Here is a 23781-nt window from a genome sequence, read left to right on the forward strand (position 1 = left end):
TTTCACATCACATATGCACACCTGCATTTGTACATGACCATGGCAGTTTGTCTGCTCTCCCAGGGGAAACGGTAAAAAGCTATCAGATGAGCTGGTTTTAAGAAAAAAAATAAGAGTGAACAGGGACTATGCAAGATCACAAAGAAAGCCATCTCATATTACTCTCATTAGGAATTTCTCTGAAAGGAGTTTATGTCACAATGCATGCGGAATTCAGAATGTAACAATAAAAAAAGAATATTTCAAACAAAGAATTCGGGGAAATGACCCACTGTGGAGCTCTTCAGAAACATCCCAAGGAGCACTGATATTTCATACGGCCTGTAATGATTGACTGCTGAGGGACCATTGTGCAGGGGCTTTACGTTCTAGAACCAAAAATGCGGAGGGAACACATACAGTACGGCAAGTGTGCTCTTCACAGAGAAAACAAGGCCATTTGCTTACTGAGGTTCACAATAAGCAAAACTTGTCAAATCTTGAAAGTGTGATGTTATTACGCAGTTTGCCAAGAAGTCACCCTGAAGCACATAACGTTTGATGGTTACACAATCCACCATCCTTTTTATTGTATTCTTTGTTGTGCCGAATTAAGAATGGGATTAAGGAAAAACTGGAAGGCCGCCCTAAACAATGATGGCATGAAGCTGTAGCTATCAACACATAATAGTATTTAACTCTGTAGTGGAGTCCTTCCGTAGCTGTGCTACTCTTGAATGGAGCAAGTCCTTGCTTTGGACCTACGTGTGGAACGTGTGCTGTAAGCATACGGGAGGCCCGGTGAGCCTTCTTTCTGTTTTAGAGGTTTCTAATCCGGGCCGGGCTGGTGACATCAGGCGTCTCCCCCGGTCGGCCCATGTGTTGTACCCAGCTCTCATTTCCTCTGCTGCGCGGACACCAGACTTCGTGGCCGGCACTGTTTGTTTTGCTCCGGACGTCCAAGTTGCTGATTAAAAACAGCCTGCCTAGTCTGGGGCCCGGACAGCAGTGCCAAGTCGGGGGGGGTTTACACATGGACATAGCTGGGATACAGGCTCTCAGCAGCCCCTCTCCTCCCTGCTGGATCTCTGACTGGGCGGCACCATGTGACGAGGAAGTATGGCCGCTGTCCATTTCCCCTCCTGGCTGAAGGGAAACATTGTTGTGAAAAGTGGGATGGCTTTCTGCTGTGCTGCGTCACGAGTTAAAAATAACCGGCATACTTAAAGCGGCGGTGGAATCCCACAGCAGACAGAGGCCAGTGCGGCCGGTGGGCCTGCTGGATCTCTCTCCTCCGCCGAGCGCTGACGTCGTTGGGCCCAGCGTGACGCAAGCGCCGGAGCCAGGAAAGCAGGCACGCCGTAGGCCTGGCCAGGATCCACCGCGGAGCCTGTAAACACTCCAGCCCCTCCAGAGTGGGCCATTGCTCCAGCAAATTCCAGGTCCAGAGCGCTGTAAACTGCACAGATGCTACGTCCAGGATAAAAGAAACTTGAAAAATGTTTAGTAAAAATAAACCTGCAAAAGTACAGTCCTGTTAGGACACTATGTCCTACAAACTCTGCTTCAAACAGCCCATGGATTGATTTTTTGTTTATCTATCTTTATTTCATAATAGAATTGCTATACTGTATGGTAAAGACACCAAGGCTTAATCACACATTTGTGGTAATTTATTATCTTATCCATTTATCTAAGTTAATAAAAGTGTGTTATTTTAATAGTTTTGAAACCCCTGTTTTAATTATGCATCGGTACCAAATACCTAACATACATGCTAGCAGACTGACAGGATGCTTTCGCATTCATTCTACTGGATCAGGACCTATTCTGGGTCTTCGCAGAGGTACACTGTGTTCCCCTGCTGGTGCCAGTCTGGAATGAGCACTGCGTCATTAGTGTGTACCTGACCTCCCAGTACTGCCTGTATACTGGACTTCAAAGCCTCCCTGCTTTGCAGACACCATGTTCAAAAGATTACAACATCTCCGGGAATTGACCAAGTCTGTCATTTCGCTCTGCCGATTTACCACGAAGTGCAAAAACATGAGTTTCCAAAAGCCACCGTGACACAAATGGTGAATATTTACTGACTGCACTGGCCAGGGTCAAAAATGCTAGATTGTTGCTATATTGAGCTACATGTCTCAGTAGAAGCACTACAGATAAGTATATAAATGATATACGTCATCTCCAGTTTTGATTGAGGGAAGGTTGACATAGTTCAAACGTTTCAAACTAACTAAGTGTTTTAAACTAACCTTATATTCTTTTGCAAGTGAGAGCCTACCTAGGTATAATAATGTCAGACACAAATAATTCTGTTTTATTTGCTAAATCATCAATGTACATCTGTGTGTGCCAGAAAGTAGATCTAGAATATAGTGGTATTTCTATATTTGGTCTCCCGGCTTTGCAGAATATCATGAGGATATGAACCATGACTAAGCCACTGTATTAAAGTCAACATAGTCACAATATGATATTTATCATAATTAAAGGATATTTATAAACCAGATCCATGCTGCATTAGGAAGCATTCAATAGTGTAAGTTGGAAACTATTGTGGGCCGTTACATCATGAGGAAAAACCTGCAGCCAAGACGCTCTGCCCGATGGAAAAGTCAATTTTCATTATCAATATTCTCTTGTTTCCGATCACCAGATTAGAAAACAGCGACAACTAATTTGTGTAATTTCTGCACAGGCAGACGTAACTCATCACCGTATGGAACCAACAGAGGCTCGCTTTTATCAGGAAAACCACAGACCTCCTGACATGGAGGTGAGAGATGGCACAAGAATTAGTTGATTCACAGGAATAGCTAAATGCGTGGGTAACTCTTGTTACGATATGACGTGCGTCTTCATGTCGCGATTTGACCAAGAGCCGTTGTGTGGAAGTTAACATTAGCACCAAGGATCACTAGAAAGAATGTAAGCCACCTGGCTCATCTAGTACCGCGGCAGGACTAGATCAAAAGGAACAGATTTCTCATTTTCCCTGAAGTCTTGTCCTGTCAGAATGCATCTACAGTTTCAATGACAATTAAGTGCTTACGCCTTAATAAACCGGTGTGTTACATATCTGATTTCAACAGGTTTTCATTTTTATTTAGGAACAATTTGATTGCGTAAAGGAATGTAAAACGGTAAGCGTTCTTTCTTAATCTTGCTAAAATATTATTCTTTATGCGCTTTGCAACTTAAAAAATGTGAGATACAAGCTTATATGCCAGCAAAGGTCAACCGGGTATGGAAAATGGATGGATGGACAAGCTTATGTGAACCTCATTTCATTTAGATATGCAAATGTATATCTCTGCTTTACATAAATACTGTTGTTGGTTCAGCCAAGCAGTGACCATTTGCAATATGCAAATTTTAATTAGTACAGCAACAGCTAGACAAATTATACTAGCAACAATGCTCACAGGTCATTATTAATTTTTAATTTAAGAATTTAGGTGCAATGTAGGACATATAACCCTTTGGTGTAAAAAATCCTAATCCAGCTACCTGCAGTGATTAGTTCTTTATTTTCTGAATCATGTCAAACTCAGAGGTGCAACCAGCATCATAACACTGGTTTTTCACTGGCGTGGTTTCACTGCGATGCTGGAGTCTAAATCCAATTAGTCAGCCGAGGTTTCTGTTGGTATTTAGAAAGGGACAGTGCAGCAAAGCCCTTTGCATGTGACTCAGCTACGATGGTTACATCATCTCAAGGGGTGGTGGTAGAGGACTGCCTGACGGCCTAAACCATGGACTCAAGCCGTTGACCAGTGGACCAACTTGCTCACCTGGCAAGCATCATTTGTTGTGCAGTTGGTTCTGATCCCTGGTCATCATCATTTCAGTTTCACGGGGAAGACTTGACCTGACGTGCATTTCAAATTCCTACCCAATATAGAATCTCAAATCAACTCTAAAACAGAAAACCTGATATTCAAGAACTTCCAGTCAAAAGAGCTCCAATTACAAAGTTAGAGAACATTTTCCCGGCCCAGCTTTCCTGTGTTATTTGACATACGTTTGGCTGCTAATTTTGCTAAGTTGTCTCATGGAAAGTTTCTGACGGCAAGCAAAAGGAAGCATGGCAATAAATGAATGGCACTTGTGCGCAGGCAAAAACGCACTGCAGTCATTCACCCGAATTATGCTGTTCTTTTAAACTGGATTCAAACAAAGTGATTCCCTTCGGACAATTATATACTGTGCTGTTTATAAAAGGTTTGCTGTTAAAGTGAATCCTCAGCGCTCAGCTTGGATAAATGATGGCTGTTTTTGTCTACGCACATCAGTTCCCGATAGAACACCATATGTAGCAAACTACGATTACCTATACATTCATTTTAAATATACATTTTTTAGGTCCCCGAAACAACGAAATTTTTACATTTTTTTCTTTTTCTGCTGGCCCCCAGAGAATAGTCCATCACCCCAACCAAACCGTCAGTCTAATGTGCAATTCAAAAAGTTTACTTCAGATCACAATGCAATCCACATTCCATTAGAGACCTATGAATTACTTCTTAGCAAAATGTGGTAAATCAGAGACTTCGCATATTCAGAAAGCATGTAATTTCAAGAAGAAGAAAAACAAGCATTTTGAGCAAAAAAGGTTCGGTAAGTAATTGGCGCACATGGAAAGCTCCATATTTGCAACAGGTAACTAAACCTACTTCATCCAATGCGGTGGACTAAGCAAAGCAATGTATACGTGATACGGAGCAGTATTTGTTTTACTACTTTCCGGCCAGACTTTCACTTCTCCTGCCGAGGGTCTTCCAGATAGCATGCCACTCACTATAAACCCAAAATAACCAGAGGCAAAATGATCTTACATTAAGCCTAGATCCGTTTTTTAATCGATGAGTTAATCCGTGTCAAACAAATAAAAACCATGCATTATAAAAGACCTCCCTGTTGCCATCGCTGTGTTTTGACACAAACAGTAACAGGAGACGTCATTGGGCTTTTTTTTGCAGCAGCACGCCGGCCGCCAAGGCCCCTGTCGTCACACACCGAATGTAACGCACTAGCTTCGGACCGTGTGTGTGTGTTTTTTTTTATACTGCCTATTGTTGCCGGGAGACGAAGGCGTGTCTAGACAGCGACTTAAAAAAATAAGGGAAAGCCCTTCTCGTGCGCTCTGTCACCGGGCTCATTCAGCCTCGCTCTCCATGGCTGCGGCGTTGACAGCGCGCGGAGGGAATCCCTGGGTGCTGCTCGTGCCCTGATCGCCTCGCGTCCCCCGGTGCGACGCGCTCAGCTCCGGCTTTTTGGACGCTACATGTGCCGCTTCTGCACAAAACACGCCTCGGCGTAGGCAAGCGAGGGCAAAACCCCGCCGGAGAAGACTGGGAAAACAGCTCAACAACTACAGCCCGCTGCGGCTTTCTTCTAAACAACATATACAATTTACCAAAAAGAGAGAGAAAGAAATAAAAAAACAAACACATTTTCATGGATGAGGTGTGTTTTTCTTTCTGGTTAGCGAACTCGCTGACCATTTTGTTTGCTTTCGCTAGCTAGCTAACGTTAGCTGTTTTTTTTTCTCAAAGCACCTGACCTCAGCCTGGTATAAGTATTTTTTTGGATATAAAAACCCAGACGAGGAATTGCATTAGCCTGTGTTGTTGGAGGCAGCCATAAATGACTCTGATATGGCTTTAAGTGGAATGCTTTTGCTACCTATTCCTACCTTTGCTAACGGCGCCAGTGTCAAGGATAAACCGATGGGAACAGGAACAGTAGTTAACTCGGTAAGAATGAGCAGGAGACATTTATCTTACAGTTTAAACTGGTAATCTTTGAATAAAAGCATGCATTTTTCGTGCAAATGTCTATAACAAGGGGTTCTTGTTCTTTGCTGTGTGTCGTCGTGATCAGAGAAGGAAATGCCTTTTCTTAAACGTTACACTATCTTTGTACTTTGCCGCACTAGACACCAATAAGGGCGTTGACTACACAGTGCTTATTTAAGGGGGATTTTATAGAGTCGCTTATTTCCGCGGATCTTGCCGGAGTAGCATGTTTATTCTAGTGACAAAATAGTGCTATTTTTTTAGTGAGAGGCATTTGAAAAGAATTGACTTGGCGGTCTTATTCTTTTCTGTTAGGTACAGAGCCTTTTTTTTTAGTAAATCGAAAAAAGTGTTTCTCTACGTCGTTTTTTTAGTGTTGAGGTACAGACATTGTTTTTGGGAGACCATTTAAAATTACTAATAGTGTAATAGTTATTCAAGGTTACTATTTATACAATTATTAGCTTTGTATACACACGATAGTAATTCTGAAAAGGACTCGTTTAAGTCACCTGAAATCACAGTGAAACCAGTTATCACGGGAAATTGTGTATCACTTGTTTACCCTGGGCATTACACTTTTTTTCCTGCAGGTGATACACAATAGATAAAAAATCTGTGATTTTAAATAGCAGAATCAGACTTATTTACAGTTATGTATTTCCGTAGCAGCTGCTTATTTGCATGGTTATCTATATAACTTAACTGAGGGCTCTTCTCTCAGAGATGGAAGGAAGAATTGTCCCACTTGAGACGGCCGTGTATGTCCTCTGGCAGTGGTATTGTCAATCAAGACCCGGCTCTGGCCACTTCCAAGGAGGAACCTGAGGATCTGGACCTGCTAGACTACGACTTCATCCTATCCAACACCATGCAGCAGCATCAGGAGAGCCTGGGTGGTCCCTCCCAGAATCCGGCCCCTTCTCCAGGGTCCTACACTTACCAGCTCCCCTCGCCTCAGGGGGCATCCAGCAACGGCCCGTTCGGGATCCCAGACATCAGTGACGTGTCCCCCTCTGGTGGCTTTGTGGCAGAGCTCATGCGACCGGACCTTGACCCTGCTTACCTGCAGCCCGCTAACCTGCATGGGAAGTTCGTGGTGAAGACCACCATGGACATGGCTGAGTATGGCCAAGGTACTGGCAGCGGTAAAAGCGGCATCACCCAGGAGCCCTCCATGACCTTCACCTGCTGTGGGATCAAGCAGGAGAACCTTGCCCCCTGTACCATTACCCGCCCCATGGACATCCGCCCATCTGGCCCTGGTAGTGCCCAGTGCCCCCCTCTTGAGCCTTGCGGCTTCTCCCCCGGACGATCCTTGCCCCCAGAGAATGTCCTAAACAGAGAGCTTCGGCCTTCCCCGCGGCCCCTGGGGCGTCCCCCATTATCCGCTCCCCCCAGCTATCCAGCCCAATCTGGCTATCCTAGTTTCCAGCAGCCTCCCGCTATGCAGTACCAAGGTTAGTCATCCTGCATCTGCAAAGCATTTAAAACACTCAGGTGCAGCACTCACCCTTGTGTTTTTTGAACCCCTAGAACTTGCGTCCCCTGGAGGCAGTCTGCCGGACGACACCAAACCAAAACGAGGACGACGCTCCTGGCCCAGGAAACGGATAGCCACTCACACGTGCGACTACGCTGGCTGCGGCAAGACTTACACCAAGAGTTCCCACCTGAAGGCCCACCACAGGACGCACACAGGTAAGCCCTGCAGGATGTGATCTCAGAGAACGAGTGTGGATTGAAGAGGGGGGCGTGAAGAGTGTGGCTGTCACCGCGGAGGGATGACTCTCGTACATGCATATAGGAATTGAAGACCTGAAGAATTAATACCCATAACATGCACACTTTTAACACATTAACTTTGCTACAATGTGTCTATAAACCTTGCTTAACATGATGACAGCAAAAGGTTCTTTCTCACACTTCAGACAATAGATGTTGCATGGAAACATGCTTCCAAAATTACATAGCAAGATTTTGGAGAATATGCAGGACAACAGAGAATAACAGGTTGTTGAAAGCCATGTGATACAGAATCTTACAGGGTAAAGGCGGTAGACTGCCTTCCCATTGAACTTTGGAGGGTGTTTCTATTCCAGAAAACATCTGTTTGACAACATGACATTAATTCCAGGCTCGCTGGGAATGTGATGCAGGTGGCTGCACTGGCTGATGATTGATAGCGTTAAATTAAAAAAAAATATTTATATTTAGAGCATTGCAGTAAGTAGCTGACAAATTTGAGACGTGACCCTGTGAGCGAACGGCGTTAAACGAACACCTGTGGGTTCGTGCGTTGTCGCGTGGGCTGGGATTCCTTTCGAGTGACACTGACGGTGCGGCATTGGTTGGTTGTCGTGAAGGTGAGAAGCCGTACCACTGCGACTGGGAGGGCTGCGGGTGGAGATTCGCCCGCTCCGACGAGCTGACGCGACACTACAGGAAGCACACCGGCCACCGCCCTTTCCAGTGTCAGAAGTGCGACCGGGCCTTTTCACGATCAGACCACCTGGCTCTCCACATGAAACGGCACCTTTGAGGCGGGACGACATGTTGGCGTTGGGAAGGGGGTAAGAGGGGGGGGGGGGGCGTGGGCTCCGCTACCGGACTGGCAACCACATACCCAATTGCTGCCTTTGAACAATCCCCACACAGAACGATAAGAGCCGCTGTCCGTGGCCAAGGTGGGGTGCTATGGGTATGGCGGAGGTAGACGGGTTAAGGATGGGATAGGGAGGGCGGGGGGCATAGGAAGGATTTATGCTTTTTGTCTTCCGTGGTACCGAGTGTCACTCAAGATCTCTGCCATTGTTTCTTTTGTGTTTTTTTTTTTTTTTTATTGTAATTGTGTTTTTTTTTTATTTCATTTCTTTTGGTCGATATCCCAAGACTGAACTGGAATTTTTATTGACAAGACTTGGAAAACCAAGTGCCAAAGTATGACTGGAAAATACATGGAAATAAGGGTTGGGGTACTTTGTGGGTGGGGAGCAGGGGGGCACAGAGTAAGTAAGACAGAAGCTGACACGAGCAGAAGCGACTCCCAGCACCAGCCACATTCCATTGCCTTTTCCTAGAGCACACTGTTCAACATCTTGTATTAGACATATATTTTTATAACGTTATTGTAAGCCATTATTTTTTTACAAACATTTTTATATCAGGTACAGAAGTAACTTATAGTTTATCTAACAGTCCTCTGTGACATAAGCATATTTAAATATTCAGAGTGTGGGAGGGAAAAAGAAATGAACATTCTCATTTAATTGTTTTTATTTTTTATTTTTTTTCCAAGTGCTGTGTGGTTGATTTGAAACCTTCTTCACTTGCGCTTATTCACGGCAATGCCGGTCTTAGCTGCATTGTGATTATAAAGTGCAATAACCTCTAAATTCATTCATTATATGAAGCACTTACCAAAAATAACTTTGAACAAAGTTTGTGTTTATAGACAAATTATATAATATAATGCTGAACTGATATTTAGATTTGTACATTTTAAAATAAATGCATTTTGTTTAACGGTAATTTTGTGATGCTTAAAAATGTCTCAAAATTACATTTTAAACATTTTGTCTCCTTTACTAGTCAATTAATAGTAGATATACAAATATATACTAATATTGATGGACAATGCAGTATGTACAAACCAAATAGCACTGTTTAAAAAGAAAAAAAATGTCTGCCTTGCATTTATTCAGGTTTCTTTAGGGTATTCAATTGAATAATGTACCTTGAGTGTTACATTATGGTGCTGAATGTTTTAAATATTAAGAAGAAACAATCGTTGGAAAAGTCTGTTTACTCAAGTTGACATAAACTAGGTGGGACGTAATTCAGTCATCTGTGAACTGGATGAACCTTAATAATTGGTTACTGGGGGTAGCACAGTGGCCTCACAGCTCCCACATTGTGGGTTCATTTCCCACCCCACCCCCCGCTGTACGTGTGCGTGCAGTTTTGCATGTTCTTTGTGCAGGTTTCCTCCAAAAACGTGTTTTGAGTGAATAGGTGTTTCTAAATGAACCGTGGTGTGTGATCGTGTCCTACGATGGACTGGCCACCCATCCAGGGTGTCTCCTGCCTTCCAGTCTTTGCTTGCTAGGATAGGCTCCAGGCTTGCTGCAACCCTGTAGGAGATAAGGGACTATGGAAAATGGATGGATGAAAATACAGTTCATATAAATTCTGTGAAAATGTTGAACATGGCAATTATTGCTGGTTCCTTTTTTTCAAAACACTCGTTGTCATTTCATTATAATTTAGCATGTCTGTCAATAAAATGCACCTACATAGTGGATTCGTCACATTTATATGTGTTTTCAGTTTAAACAACTGGTATGACTCAATCACAAACACGCTAAATTTGGAAACAATGCATCAGTATGTTTATATTGCTGATTATGTCACCGACGCAAGAACTAGTGAAATATCTCATGCTAAAATGATCTACATTCCTAAAGTTTCTTGCAGCATGGATGGAACTGTGCTCATATCTGGTGTTTGATGTTTTGAGAAGCACAGCTACATTCATTTATGATGTCACTGACGGAATTTAATAACCTAGATGCTTTTGACAAAATTCCCCGACTTTTCATAGTTACACGATGTCCGACCTCTAAAAGAAGCATTATTCCTTGTTTTCCTGAACACTACAATAAAGGCAGCACAGCATTAGGACAAAGACTTGATAAAATCATCTGAGCAGCCATTACTTAAATTTCTTAAGGCACAGTCAAGCCACAAATGATCACATTGAATTTCATATTGATGAAGTCAGCGTGGCCATCAAGGTTCGTTAGCCTTAAATCCCCCCAGTCGCATTTAGGAACACAGCAGTACAGCAGAGACTCAAACTGGCCTGTTAGCAAAGACATTATAGGGAGGCAAATACACTCTGCAGAACCATATTGGAAATCTGATTTACTTCTCCCATGTATATTCATCTCATTTCTTCTCATCCTCCCTTTCCAAAATGTTGGGTCACTGTTTTGAATAGCGGGGAACCTTACTGTCCCCCGACGGCAGCAAGAATGCAGTGGCGGCTCATCACAGAGAGAGTCGTGCAAAATGCATTGTGCTGGAGAACTTTATCTTTTTGACCTCTGTAGTTGGCCTAAAATCGTGTGAGCACACGGTTACAAACGTCATAGCCCGGATACAATGGAGTTTTTTTTATTTATGCACCAGTTAATTTCATCACGATAGGAATATCGTTTGTTTGTATCTAAGAGCAACCAAGGAGAATCCATCCACTTGAAAGCAAAAAAAAAAAATCCCATTTAACATCAAAAGCTAGATATGGTTTCTCTCATACACCAGCAACTAGGTACATTTGCAGTGATTATGAAGCTGCAGTGAGGCAAATCCTGCCAGTCTTCTCTCATCTAGCTCTAATGTTTTGCTGCCTGCATCCTCTATCTGCACTCCTGCGATTCACAGCGCTGCTAGTAAGGTTCTTTCTGCACTCTTCACAACACGGCAGTGTTGGGGAGGGAGGCATCTCTCGCTGGAAACCTAACAAGTGCTGACACGTCACGAGGAAGGCACGCTAAGGTACCAGACGCAGCGCTGAAAATCCAGAAACCTCGGGTACTGTTCGCCTTTACTCGTTCACACATCTGTTCCTGTTAACACGCAGGCTCACCTGCGACCCATTGCTACAGCAGATCTCTGACACGACAGACCATTTCAGATCTCCTTCCAAGCCAAAAATAGCTCCCACTGCTATCACCAGAAACTCATCTCGGTGCCATCATTTCTGCTATCCCCCCCATTTCCGACCTCAGCAGATTTCACTGCTGCCCATTTCCCCGTCTGCTGTGAAGCGTAACCAAGCTGTAACCTTGGACCCTACAGCTACCTAGAATTACTTCAAAGCTTAACAGCTGAACTAGACCAAAATCAGAGGTGGATTCCACAGGTCATATGCCCTCTGAGGTGACCAGAATTTGGCACCCACCTGCTTACAGCACAATTTCCTGAAAATGACAATAAAACAGGGTATTTGTTTTTGTCCTTGCAAACAATTCTATTCCTTAAAAGGTCATATTTTAAACAGAAATGAGTCATATGCAGGTAAGCATAATGCAAACATGCAGGTGCGTGTCGGGAAAGCAGGACAAACAGCACAACTGCCAAGACCAGCAAATTTAATCAGTTTACATTGTGAGACCAGTGCCATCATGAGGACAAACTTGAAACTGCAGGATCAAGCTCCTGACTCCAGGCAACCAAGCATCACAAAACAAACTGAAGCAGAACCCATTTTTTTAGTAACTCGGCCGGCCAGAATTCCTGGTTCATTTCATTTCCTCTTAACTGACATTAATTTCATTGTGTCAATGGGGTAAGTTTTTATATTTACGTTGTGTTCGGTTAATCCTAGATCAGTAAATTTAGGGACACAATTTAGGGTGTTTTTTTAATATATTTTATAATGTTACATGTAAAAAAAAACAAACAATAATCAAAACACAAGTATTCAATATATCCTTAACAGGAGGGGACAGCTGGCTTGGAACACTTCGAAATGTATATTTCGTGCGTATGTTTATTTATATATATATATATATATATATACCTGTAGAGCTGCATATGCAATTTGACCACTGTCTTTAGCATTGTGACATCTCCAGCTGCCTTGAGGTCTAACACGAACGAGCATCCCAGCATTTACACAAAAATCTGATAACAGCCAGTAAGCGAAGTGAAACACTATCAGAGCATAAAAAGGCAGCAGTGGTGGAAGTTTCCCTCCCCCTCTTTTGAAATGAAGCAGATTAAAATGGATACACCTCAATAATACCCACAATCCCAGAGGCACAGGGTAACCAGATCAAACCACAATGGAGTCATTAACATGCAAGGCGCATCAACAGCCATTTAATTGCAACAGAAGCGGTGCCATTTACTGTGCAATTTGCATCACTCCAGGAAGCTAATGATCCAGTCACACTGAAATAGCAGCGATAGTAGAACACTTCACGGAACATAATGTGAGATCAGTTCCGGGGGGCAGGCAGGAGTAAGACAATGGAGCCGAATTTGAGCCTATTTGGTATGAGAATTAAAAGGAAAATTCGACAATTGAGTTGAATAAATATCTGTGTATATAATTACCACTCCATTTGTGTTATGCTCCCAAGAAATCATTCAGCAGTCTGACAGTGTGTGGAGAAAATGAGCACTAAGTAAAAACAGCAAGGTCTTCACCCCACCCTCCCAAGAGGAAGTTCTCAGTACCAAAAAGCTCCTGATGAGCCAATTTTATCCCAAAGTAAAAACCATAAACGTTTTGGATTGACCACGTACGAATAAGCACATGGGAATGTGAACAACCGACACGCCTTCTGCCCTAAATCATTCATACTGCTTGCATCTCTGATATCAGGTATTACGATATTAGGCTGTGGTAACCGTGTGGGAACCACGAAACTAATGCTAAACAGCATGCAAGAAACTCACGAGAAAAGTACACAGTAAAGGAACAAAAGGTGGTTTTCAAACTTTTACTGGTCTTTAAAGTAGATTTCAAACAGTATGTAGGTCCCATTGTTAAATTGGCAAATAAAAAAAAAATGTAAACAGGAACAATGAGGATGGGGGGGTTCAACAGTCCTTGAGTACATGTCCTAGAATCTCAGGTGGGGGGCAGGATTGTACATTTATTCAGTGATGAATAAGCTGGTAATTTCTTTAAGAAAATTAATTCCATTTGTTCCAGCTAAATGCATAAGAAAGTTGCACAACACTGGGTGCTTTCATGAGTGAAACTTTATGTTCTGCATACAGACTTTAATCCAGTGTTACTAAGATAATGTGCTGCTGTAAAATGTAAGGAAAGACCTGTTGTCTTTCCCCTTAATATGGTAAATTAAAAGAAAAAAAAACTTTATTTGGCTCTCTTTAATCGTCATCAAAGTTCTGTTGTAAAAGGAAGTTTGCTGCCAAATTCTCGTTCTTCTCACAGGCAAAGTAGGCTTGTATAACGAGTCCCTCTGGAAATCCCAAAGCCTTTAACTGGAAGAGAGAGAGCGCCTTCAGCTTGGCTTGTGGTTGCAAGACTTTTGGACCATTCTCCCCAACAAACACCGACAGGTGACCACATCCAAGACCCTACCACCCACCCTATATTGCCACAACCTTTTTATTCTAATTTAGGTAAGTTAAGGCTGGTTCATATTTCACGCAGACATAGTGAAGATTGTGACAATTGTCCCCACAGAGGTCGGCCTTAACACTCCATAGGTTCACGCAACATCCAGAAGATTGAAACACGGAGGCTCTGCTCAGTGGCACATGGGAACCTGGATTGTTCATTAGCTAGGAGAAAGGTAGCTAGTCAGAAAGTAAATCGGACCAGTGATTGTATATAAAAATTTTCTATTCTCTGATCAGAATGCTAACAAAAAAGGCTAGCAGATCTAAAAAATGGCTGATGAATTCTGGATATACCAGCATTTATACAATTCCTTGTAATATATTTTAGCTTTATGTCATTTTATTTATAGGGATAGACAGAAACTTGTAGGATTTCGCAAGTTAGTACAAAATGTCACAATGCAGTGCCGCTGGCTATTCCTATGGTTCAAGTGCATTGCACAAGAGACCCAAAGATAACTACGTCAGTACTTTACCTAAGTAGTATTTTAAAATGGCAAAGTATTTGATGTTTATTTTATTTCATTTGGCTTTGGAAGAAAGTGGTTGCACTTTTTATTTTTGCATCTTATTTTCAGTTTATGGAAATGTTTTTGGTAACTGTAGTAGCCCTGCTTGCATACTCTACACAGTTAGTTTTAGTAAAATTATTTCGTCATATAACATCCATACTACACTTTATAAACGTAACTTTACATTGCACATCGTGACATAATTGTGGCTTCCCCAGGCCTGATGCCAAATTACACGGATGCCTGGTGTGTTGCTGTTAGTCATACGAACCTTCGAGATCACAGATGGGCCGGCACTGCAGTGCACATTCACTTGAAGAATGAACCAGCCCTAAGTGCCCCTTTGGTACCCCCTTCAGGAGGGCACCAACTTAAAAAAATAATAATAATTCTTAAAGCCTACTATCCAAATGTAGAGATGGTGCCTGGGATGCAACAGTTTTGAAACCAGATTTGTGAGGTATATAAGCTGGATCTCAATCTTAGGAGGGGAAAGCCAGTACGGTTTGAAAGAGGCACTTTGAAATTAATCACCAAGTACTTGGAAATGTACTGTCCATTTTAAAAGGTTTCAAATCACAGCCTGTGTGTATAAAAAGAGGTTAAACAGAAGACATCTAATCCTTAACCAAAATTCAGTGACGTGGCCTACCCTTTCAATGGCTTCCTTTTCCTGGGGTGTGACCTGGATGTAGTTCATGGCCCCGCCCCCAGCCTCAGATGCAGTTCCCCCACCACCCTGGCCAGCTGCCCCTTGGGCTGGCTCATTCAGCATCTGGATGAACTGCTCTTGGTGACTGCTGATTTGCTAAACGGGTTTTAACCAGATGGAAAAGAAGGATTCTGTAGATCATTAACGAATGCGTACTATGCCGAAATTTCACCTCAAAGGTTTGACCTTGACGCGAGGTAGCAGGCGTGTGGAGCCGATCCATTTTCACTAAAGTGGTTATTTTGCGTACCTGCAGAAGCTGCGGATTCTCCCTTCCGATCTGCTGTAGCAATGCTGGGAGCAGCGATGGGTTCTGCTGGATGACTTGTCTCATCTGCCGGAACTGGGGCTGGTTGCGCAGGAACTCAAGAGGATTAGCTGGAGCAACAGGAAAGGGCTTTAGGTTATACAAGTTCAGTTACAGAACACAGGACATTAACTGTGACTCTTAGTTACATTAAATCAGGTACAACAAACACCAGTACTGTTTTAAGGGTACAATCTAAATTTGACTTCATAAAAGCAGTGATGTGCCGACTTCACAGAGACCAACACACATCTCAGGGTACTAATGTGTCATTCACCAATCAGTACCGCATATAAACAGAGGAAGTAGCACCATCCAAACTTGGGGAATGTAGTTCCAGAGGAGCGTAACTCCAAATGATAAGGAAAAAATCAGCAGGTCGCAGTTATGCTATACACACTCACCCCCTGTGCTGGCAGCAGGCTGTGATGGTGCAGCACTGGAGGGCTGAGACACAGGAGTTGCTGTTGGAGTTCCACCAGCAGGGGGCACCACTGAGCCACTCACCGCATGACTCTCACGATCCATTGGAATACCCTAAATGAGGGCATGGGGGCAGCAAAAGCAAACTATTAGTATTTAATGTATCCACATTATGAAATTAGCCTTCAAGTAAGGTTTAATTAAAATTAAGGTTTTTAATTATATTCCATAATAGAAGCATGATTAACTTTAGCATAAATAATAAATGTGCTCTTTCTTCATAACAAGCACAAATGTAAAAATGGAAACTGCCCAGTTCTCTGCCTACACATTCTAACTTCTACTGTACTTCTAAGTTCTTCCCATCCCGTCTTTTCCCCACCTTCAAGTAAATCAGCTGTTTATTTTCAGCGACCCTTTTAAAAGAAGTAATTCAGGAAAGTGCTTCTTCTGAGGACACGAGACCAGAAAAGCAACCAGGACAATATAAAGGACATTCTAAGCTTAACCAGGTCAATCAATGACTGCAAACAGGCCCGTCCAATGGACATGCATCTAAGATATTGATGCTGAAATAGTGCAAACTGCATCCCATATGTGGGGGGAACAATCCCACTGATCTGAGTAGTTCATTATCTTGACTTAAGACAAAAAGGCAAACCTCAATTTACTTTTAAAGGCCCACAATATACATAAACATTTTCAAAATTAGATCAAGGACTGATTGATAAATTGCTTTTGTGCATGCAGTTTAACTGAGCTTGTATTATGGAAAAGCCAATTTCCAAGATTCCCATTTTTTTGTGTTGTTTTTGAGATGAGACCAATGATGACAAAGCCAGGCTTCTTCCTCATGTTACAGCACTGGGACCCTCGTCTAATCCAAAGAAGAACTTCTGTTTAAGGTCCATGTTTAACTCATTACATACACAGAAATTCTCCAAAACGCATTCTGCGGACTGAGTACGTTTTGGAAGTTTGCTCTTCAGACACACACTTAAGACCCCAGAGTGCCCCAACAGATAAAGGCATCATTGTACCATTGTCGGAGTGCGCCAAGAGCCTTGCAGCAGCACCTACCGTCAGCAGGTACTCCACAGCCCTGTCGGGGTTGTTGAAGCTGGCTCTGAGGGCAGCCACCACCTGCTCCCTCTCGTAGCCCATCAGCATGATCTCCATCACCATGTTTTCGTACAGCTGACCTGTCACTAGGCGACAGCAAGAGGGAGACCGGACGATTCAGCTGGCTAAGGCGAGGCAAAGTGCAAGGCGAGCACATGGAGACAGTAGCAAGACTGCCACCAAGAACTATGAAAAGTGAGCAAACTACTTCCCACAAAGATAGCAGCGGGAGGAAGCAAGGAATCCAGAATCATCTTTATGAAGTCGGAGTACGAACAATGAAGACCTTCTGAGGATATTTAAAATCAACTTCAGTTTGTGTAACAAAACCATAACTGCACCATATTCCTATTCCAATGTACTATTTCCACACGCGAGAGATCGCGGCGTTTAGTTTCACCCAATCCGCTCTTACCAAGCGCAGATGTCGCCTCTTCGAAAATGTTCGCATCTGTTGAGAGTCCAGACGAACTGGAGGGAAAACGGAAACATAAACGGCTGAGCGGCATCTTCCAAATGAGCCTGGCCACAAGTACAGGGGGCACGGCGAAGCAAAAAGACACAAAGGAGCCCGATCAACTAATCAGAGGTAGAACAAAGTGGAGCTAAATGCTCCGCAGTACCTGACGGCGGAGGGCGCAGACGGAGCGCTAGTGGGTGGCGTTTCCTCGCCGTGTTTCTCCTCCTGGCCAGTGCTGTCAGCTGGACTGTCAGAGGCTGCTGGGGCTACAGGGGTGGGAGCTGTAGTGCTGGTTGCCACGGGAGCCGCTGCAGATGAAGCAGGGGACGACTGGCTGGGAGACGGAGTTGTTTTAGGCTGTAGAAAAGATATATTGTCCTTGCTGGAAATTAATTCATTTTGGTGGGATTTTATAGTGGTCAGATGATTTTATAGTATCTTGTATCATAAGTGACATAAGACAAAAAACGTAAATGGACTGTATGGAAAACAAAGCCCATCACACCAGGAATGTGACGCACGAACAGACCGCATCCTAAAAGGAAACCTCAGATCTTGTGCTGTCATGCTGTACCCACCTTGGTCACCATGACCACCACAAAGTTCTTGTCATCGATTTTGTATTCCTTCAGTGCAGTGTCATCATTGAGTATCTTGCCTAGGGAGCAAAGCAAAAATTAACGATCGATGATTAATTACTGCAAAAATGACCACACCTATCTGGGTCATTGGCAACGCTGAGTAAACCTGTTATCAGCAAATCTGTTATCTGTTTGCCCTGTGAAATTCTCCCCATAGTGGACACTATGCAACAAAGACACAGACGCTGAGGATGCAACTGGTCCGAAACGAGGCACCACAACACATTGCTCTCATAGGAGCTTAGCCCAACTGAAAAATGCTACACGCATATCTTCTAATATGTCCTGAATGTTATCTAGATACAGCTGTTCACTTCATACAAATGGTACAACTGTTTGTTGACTCACCAATAACCAAGAGTGGCATTGAAAGATACCTTTCGAGATTTCTATACATTTCTATTTACAAGATGAATGTTAAACCACATCACTTCATAAACCAGTTTACTTCATAAATTCCAACAAACACCCACAAATTAAGCAACTGGAAAGAATGCGCCTGCATGTCTGGATGTACGCTTTCGATTTGGGCAAACAAACCTGCATATATCAATTTCTGACCAGCAGCTGGAAAACCATCCTTCCCTTTTTCATTTTCAATTTTTTCCTTGAGTGCCTTCACCTGGAAGAACAACAAAAAAAAATCACAAGTGAGAGAACATAAAACATTTAATGACAAACATGTGCACATACAGTTTTTCGTTACTGAAAACATCATGCAAATAAGTCACAGTTCAAGTGAGAAAAATAAGTGAACCAATACACTTAATAACCGGTTGGGCTCTTAGCACCAGTAACCTCAAGCAAAGATTTCCCACAGCTGCTACCCAGCACTGCACCACGGCAAGGAGGTGCTCCACTTCCTCTTTACAGAACTGCAACAGCTCATTGATTTTTTTTTTCAGAAATAAGTACACAAAGAGCTTGACCATTCCAAAATACAATATCTCCCCTCTCTAAGTCATTCCATTATACATGTACAGGATTAATGGAATGTGCAGTGTCAAAATGTACTTGATTTGACAGACGCCACCCACCCCCAATCTTACTATGCGGATGACCGTGTTTCTCGTATGGGTGAGCCTGTAACTAAAACAGTGATTAATGTCACTTTAATAGAGATTGGACCCCAGCTCTGGTGGGTTTGTGGTGTTTTATCAGAACCCCGTCAAACGTTAGCCATTATGCCTTCAGCATTATTTTCTGAACATGGTATTGTCACTTGTCTATACACACACACACTCTCAATAACTTCAAACTGTCCAGACCCTAAGGCTGCCCCAATCCACTAGAATTCCTCTGTGATCCTCCAGAGCTATAATGAAATATTGGTGGTGGTATGCATCGTTTTCTTACTCCAAATTTAACACTGCAATTTTGGAAAAAGTTCCAGTGATGCCTTGTTCGGAACTCATGAATGCAAATGTTACCAAGTGCCAGCAAATCATTAACTGTTACCCTTGATTTTTTGTCAGCTCATTATATGGCAACTTCTTCCTGGGATCACTGCAGGCCACCCACTCCTAAACAAAGTACCAGTGGTACTAGATCGCTTCCTTTACTTCACCATTTAGCTGACTAGACTGATGGAGACCCAAGTCTTAACATTGATCTGCAAATCTCTGCTGTCTTATCAGCGTCAGCTTCTCCTCAGGCTTCTCTTGATTAGGGCATGTTTTGAATCAACGGATTATTTTTGAGGAGCAAGTTGTCAATATCTATGCATTTTTAATAAGAGTGGAACATATGCTTGTCCAATTTTAGAACAGAATAAGATCATACTAGAACCAATGCAGGAATCCAAATGATTTCAAACTTTATAGTTTTAGTTTAGGCTTGAGGGGTGCATGTCAGAATTGCAGTGAATGATCATCACACATCAAACCATGCCTAAAATAATAATAATAATAATAATAATAAAAACATTGGATAGTTTAGCACTATGAAGTCTATGAATCAGACATTTCCCATATTTCACTGTAAAGTTTTCATAGTGAAATTCAAAGTGTTCCCTTCTGCTGAGGGAAATCAGACAGATACACACATTTTGCAAACACTGAACTCATGTCAGGTTGTCTATCAGTGTAAAGCCAAAGTGCTGCAATAAAAGACTGCAAAGGAGACCGGAGATGGTGAACTTCCCAAGGCCAGCCTATTATGAGCAGCAAGTAGCCAGTGAGCAGAACCAGCCCATGCCTCCCCAGTAACTCTACTGGCTCAAGGACAGACAGTGAATCACTGCTATACTGACAAAAGATATTCCCTGGCATGAAGACACTAGATGTCCTACTTACAATTTTTGTACAAAGGTAAAGGTTTCTTAAACCTGTCCTTGGGGACCTCTAAACCATTGACAGGAGTCCAGTGGGGAACTGGAACAGGGCAAAACATTGTACCCCCAAAGGTGGCTGTGGAAGGCACACAGCATCACGAAGGTTTCGGCCACCCAGGAAGCCAGCTGTTCTCTTTATCATCTGCCCAGCGATACAGAACCACGGCTGTACGGACTACCAGACTAGAACAGATTGTACCATCAGGCCATCAGTCTCCTTAACTCCAGCACTTAAGCATTCCAGTTAGTGCTATTACCAATATACCGCAAAACTCTGTTAACTGTCTGTAATGTTAACTGTGCAGCCACTAACTGGTACTACGTGCAATTATTGGTACTTGCATGTCGTCATCTCCAATGTACAATACACCCACCCATCCATCCAGCCCCCCCCCGCCATCCATACACATACATTCACTTATTTATGACTATTTAATTCTCTCTTTTTCTTATCTTCTAAATACATTTATTTAAATATCAACTCTAAAACTTCTGTAGGGTTCCAATGCCTAGAGCAGGCGTCTCCAACTCCAGTCCTGGAGAGCTACTATCCAGTAGATTTTCAGTCCTACCTGGCTTCCGATGAACCACAATTGTTCCTGGTATTTACCTGAGAACAGGTGTGGCTCATCAGAAGCCAGGTAGGGCAGAGAACCTACTGGACAGTAGCCCTCCAGGACCGGAGTTGGAGACCCCTGGCCTAGAGCCTTGTTTCTTGTTTCTTCTCTGGTCCAATGAATTTCATCGTAATGTCGATCCTGTATTAACATGCATTTGACAAATAAATAAACTGAACCGAAATGTCTGGGCGTCCCTGAGGACCAATTTAAGGAACAGTGACAAATAATATCAGTGCAAATCACAATAATGATTCAGTCAGCAGCCCAATAAAAAAAATAAAGTTCATTATATTAAAAAGAAAAAAAACATGAAACATGCTCATCAGGGATGAGGCAGTCAGAAACCTGTAAACATAAGTAAATATACTTTAAAAGATTTTGTCACGTATGTGATTTTATAAGGTACAAATTCTTATTTTGTCAAATCTCACTCAGTTTACTTCCTCCTAGACATAATGTAAGCGCTTAAAATTTCGTCCATTTCCTTGTGCCCGGCGCTGTTTGATCACATGAAATAAATTAGCATCACAATTTATACAGGAACAACACCGAAATTCACTGTTATTTCGACTTCATGTTTGGACACGTGCGGATGCAGGGGATACTTCTGTAGCACCAGATACCAGTTCCGGAAACGAGAGTCCGTGTGAGCTTACAATTAGAGAAATAAAAAATTTAAATTAATATATAACTGCACTACAGTAGGGCACTGGGAGAAAGATGGATACAAATATTAGAAAGGTGGAATTCGGAAACGTGTCGTTGGCTAGTTGTAGCTGCAGGTAATTAAATTAAGTCAATCAGGTAAATATCTAAGCACAATCCGAACAAAACTGCAATTACCCGGGACAGCGGGAGCCAGAAATTATGCCTAGGAACAAGTTGGACTCAAAAAAGGTGTTTTCCCTTTGATACATTTATAAAAGGTGAGCTCCAACTTCAGCGGCCTCTTTAGCCGTTAGCTTACAGATGGTTGATCAAGGCCGTGGCATTAAAACAATAGTATATTGTTTTAAATAAAACGTATATGACGGTGGAGGTTAAAATACTCATCATCTAACGTGTACACGGCAGCATCGCGGTAATGTGGGTAATAAATTACATTTAGCGTACAGGCCTGGCCTGCACTCAGCCCCCGAACCCTCACCGGCACTCGGATACTGAATGGCTTGGTGAAAGGCTAACTAGCCCCAAAACTTCTAAGATAGTTCTCGTAAAGTTGTGCATCGGATATTAACAGGCGGGAGGACACGAGTAACCGTTCCGTTTCCAGAGCCTTAAAGAATACTCCCGTGTGTCTGTTCGCATGCACGCCATCAGCTCATTCCAACCCACTGCGGCGTCATTTCCGATCTTACCGTCTCCTCTCCGTCAATGTCGATCTTGAAAGTGTGTTGCTGAAGGGTTTTCAGAGTAATCTGCATTCTGACAACGACGCTTGGCTTCCCGGGGCTCTCTGACGCGCTCTGGTGTTCTCCTGCCGCTAGCCGTTAGCTCATCACGGCCTACCCGCCGACATCATCCTGTGTGCCTTTTTCCTGAGCATAAACAAACCTGAGGCATTTCACGCCACTACGCATGCGCCGCATGCACCCGAAACACGTGGCTTCCGCAGTAGCGAGCACGACACCGGAAGTGTGCGTACATTGTTTTTGGGTACTTTGGTCGTGTGGTTATCACTGCTCTATTACAATTGTGCTTTCAGACGTAAATATGCTTCTATGTTTTTGGGTAAATCATTCACTATAAGCATTGACATTACTCTATGTCCATATAACCACTTGGGTATTTGCTGAAAACATTTTAATGAACTTATTTGGGAAAATATATATATATTTTTTTAGTTATATAGTCAATACGCTTTATCTAGTTAATAGTTTTGGGACATGCTTTGCTTAAGTGGGACAAGCACATGGGCTAAAGTTCAGTTTGAGATGACATTTGAGTCCTTTCTTAAAGCATGGAAGGGATTCAGTAGGCTAAAGTCTCAGGGGAGCATTTTCCCAATGCAAAGAGTCCAATCCCAAAAAACTATTTCCAGCTTTTAGGCAATGTGATGCAAAGGTTTGACCTTGAAGTGGTGTGATACAGTATAGCTGTTCCCATGGCAACCTTGTAAAAGCCTGACCTATTAGACAACGGAGGAACATCAAGATGCGTAAAACACGATTATGTGGGACGGCTGAAAATAACAAATAATACAGAATTTCGAATGCTTTGATAAGCCCATCTAGATAGTTCCAGTAGTCTAGATCAACATATGGGTTGACAGCTTGCTAAAATACTGGTCACATTTGGGTTATTGGGTACAGCAGGTTCGGGTTATTGCTGCCCTGTGTTAAGAGAATGTGATGTCCTTGTCAGGGACGACGGCAGTTCTCGACAGCATTTCACGATATTGTCATTGAGTTATGAGGTATGACAGTGAGCTCCCGGTGAAGTGATAGATAAATACTACATCCCTCGTCAGGAGATATCCACGAGATGTGTAGCAATCCAGCAAAGGTTTCAAGCGTCAGAGACGCAGAAAGACAGGCAAAAGCGCATATCATGGGTGTAGCGATCATGAAACCTGAAAGCAGACACTAGCAATGGGCACTTAGTGATTTGAAGTGCTTTAATTATCAGCAAGCTGTTCGCATAGGCTTTTGCAGAGGTTTGTGTAAAACCTAACAAGATAACAAATGATCCAGGATA

The 23781-nt window shown here is 42.8% G+C and overlaps 2 protein-coding genes and 1 long non-coding RNA gene across 3 annotated transcripts; 1 reads left to right on the forward strand and 2 right to left on the reverse strand.

Moving 5' to 3' along the window:
• Positions 1–531: 531 nt before the first annotated feature.
• On the reverse strand, positions 532–4961 carry LOC125710041 (uncharacterized). The gene is made up of 2 exons (XR_007382902.1): positions 1203–4961; positions 532–1125 (listed from the first exon to the last, which is right to left on the reverse strand). It is a non-coding gene; the product is annotated as an uncharacterized LOC125710041 (long non-coding RNA).
• A 179-nt stretch (positions 4962–5140) lies between these two features.
• LOC125709943 (Krueppel-like factor 4) lies at positions 5141–10090 on the forward strand. Its single transcript, XM_048979026.1, has 4 exons — positions 5141–5747; positions 6514–7249; positions 7326–7490; positions 8156–10090. The coding sequence occupies exons 1-4, from the start codon at positions 5649–5651 to the stop codon at positions 8329–8331; spliced, it is 1176 nt and encodes a 391-aa protein (XP_048834983.1). The 5' UTR covers positions 5141–5648; the 3' UTR covers positions 8332–10090.
• Positions 10091–13289: 3199 nt separating this feature from the next.
• On the reverse strand, positions 13290–22665 carry LOC125709956 (UV excision repair protein RAD23 homolog B-like). The gene is made up of 10 exons (XM_048979048.1): positions 22443–22665; positions 18673–18754; positions 18070–18149; positions 17655–17848; positions 17447–17502; positions 16990–17117; positions 15891–16023; positions 15430–15557; positions 15120–15275; positions 13290–13814 (listed from the first exon to the last, which is right to left on the reverse strand). The coding sequence occupies exons 1-10, from the start codon at positions 22506–22508 to the stop codon at positions 13701–13703; spliced, it is 1137 nt and encodes a 378-aa protein (XP_048835005.1). The 5' UTR covers positions 22509–22665; the 3' UTR covers positions 13290–13700.
• Between the last annotated feature and the right edge of the window lie 1116 nt (positions 22666–23781).

This window comes from Brienomyrus brachyistius, chromosome 2 (genome assembly GCF_023856365.1).
Source record: "Brienomyrus brachyistius isolate T26 chromosome 2, BBRACH_0.4, whole genome shotgun sequence".
Lineage (NCBI taxonomy): Eukaryota > Metazoa > Chordata > Actinopteri > Osteoglossiformes > Mormyridae > Brienomyrus > Brienomyrus brachyistius.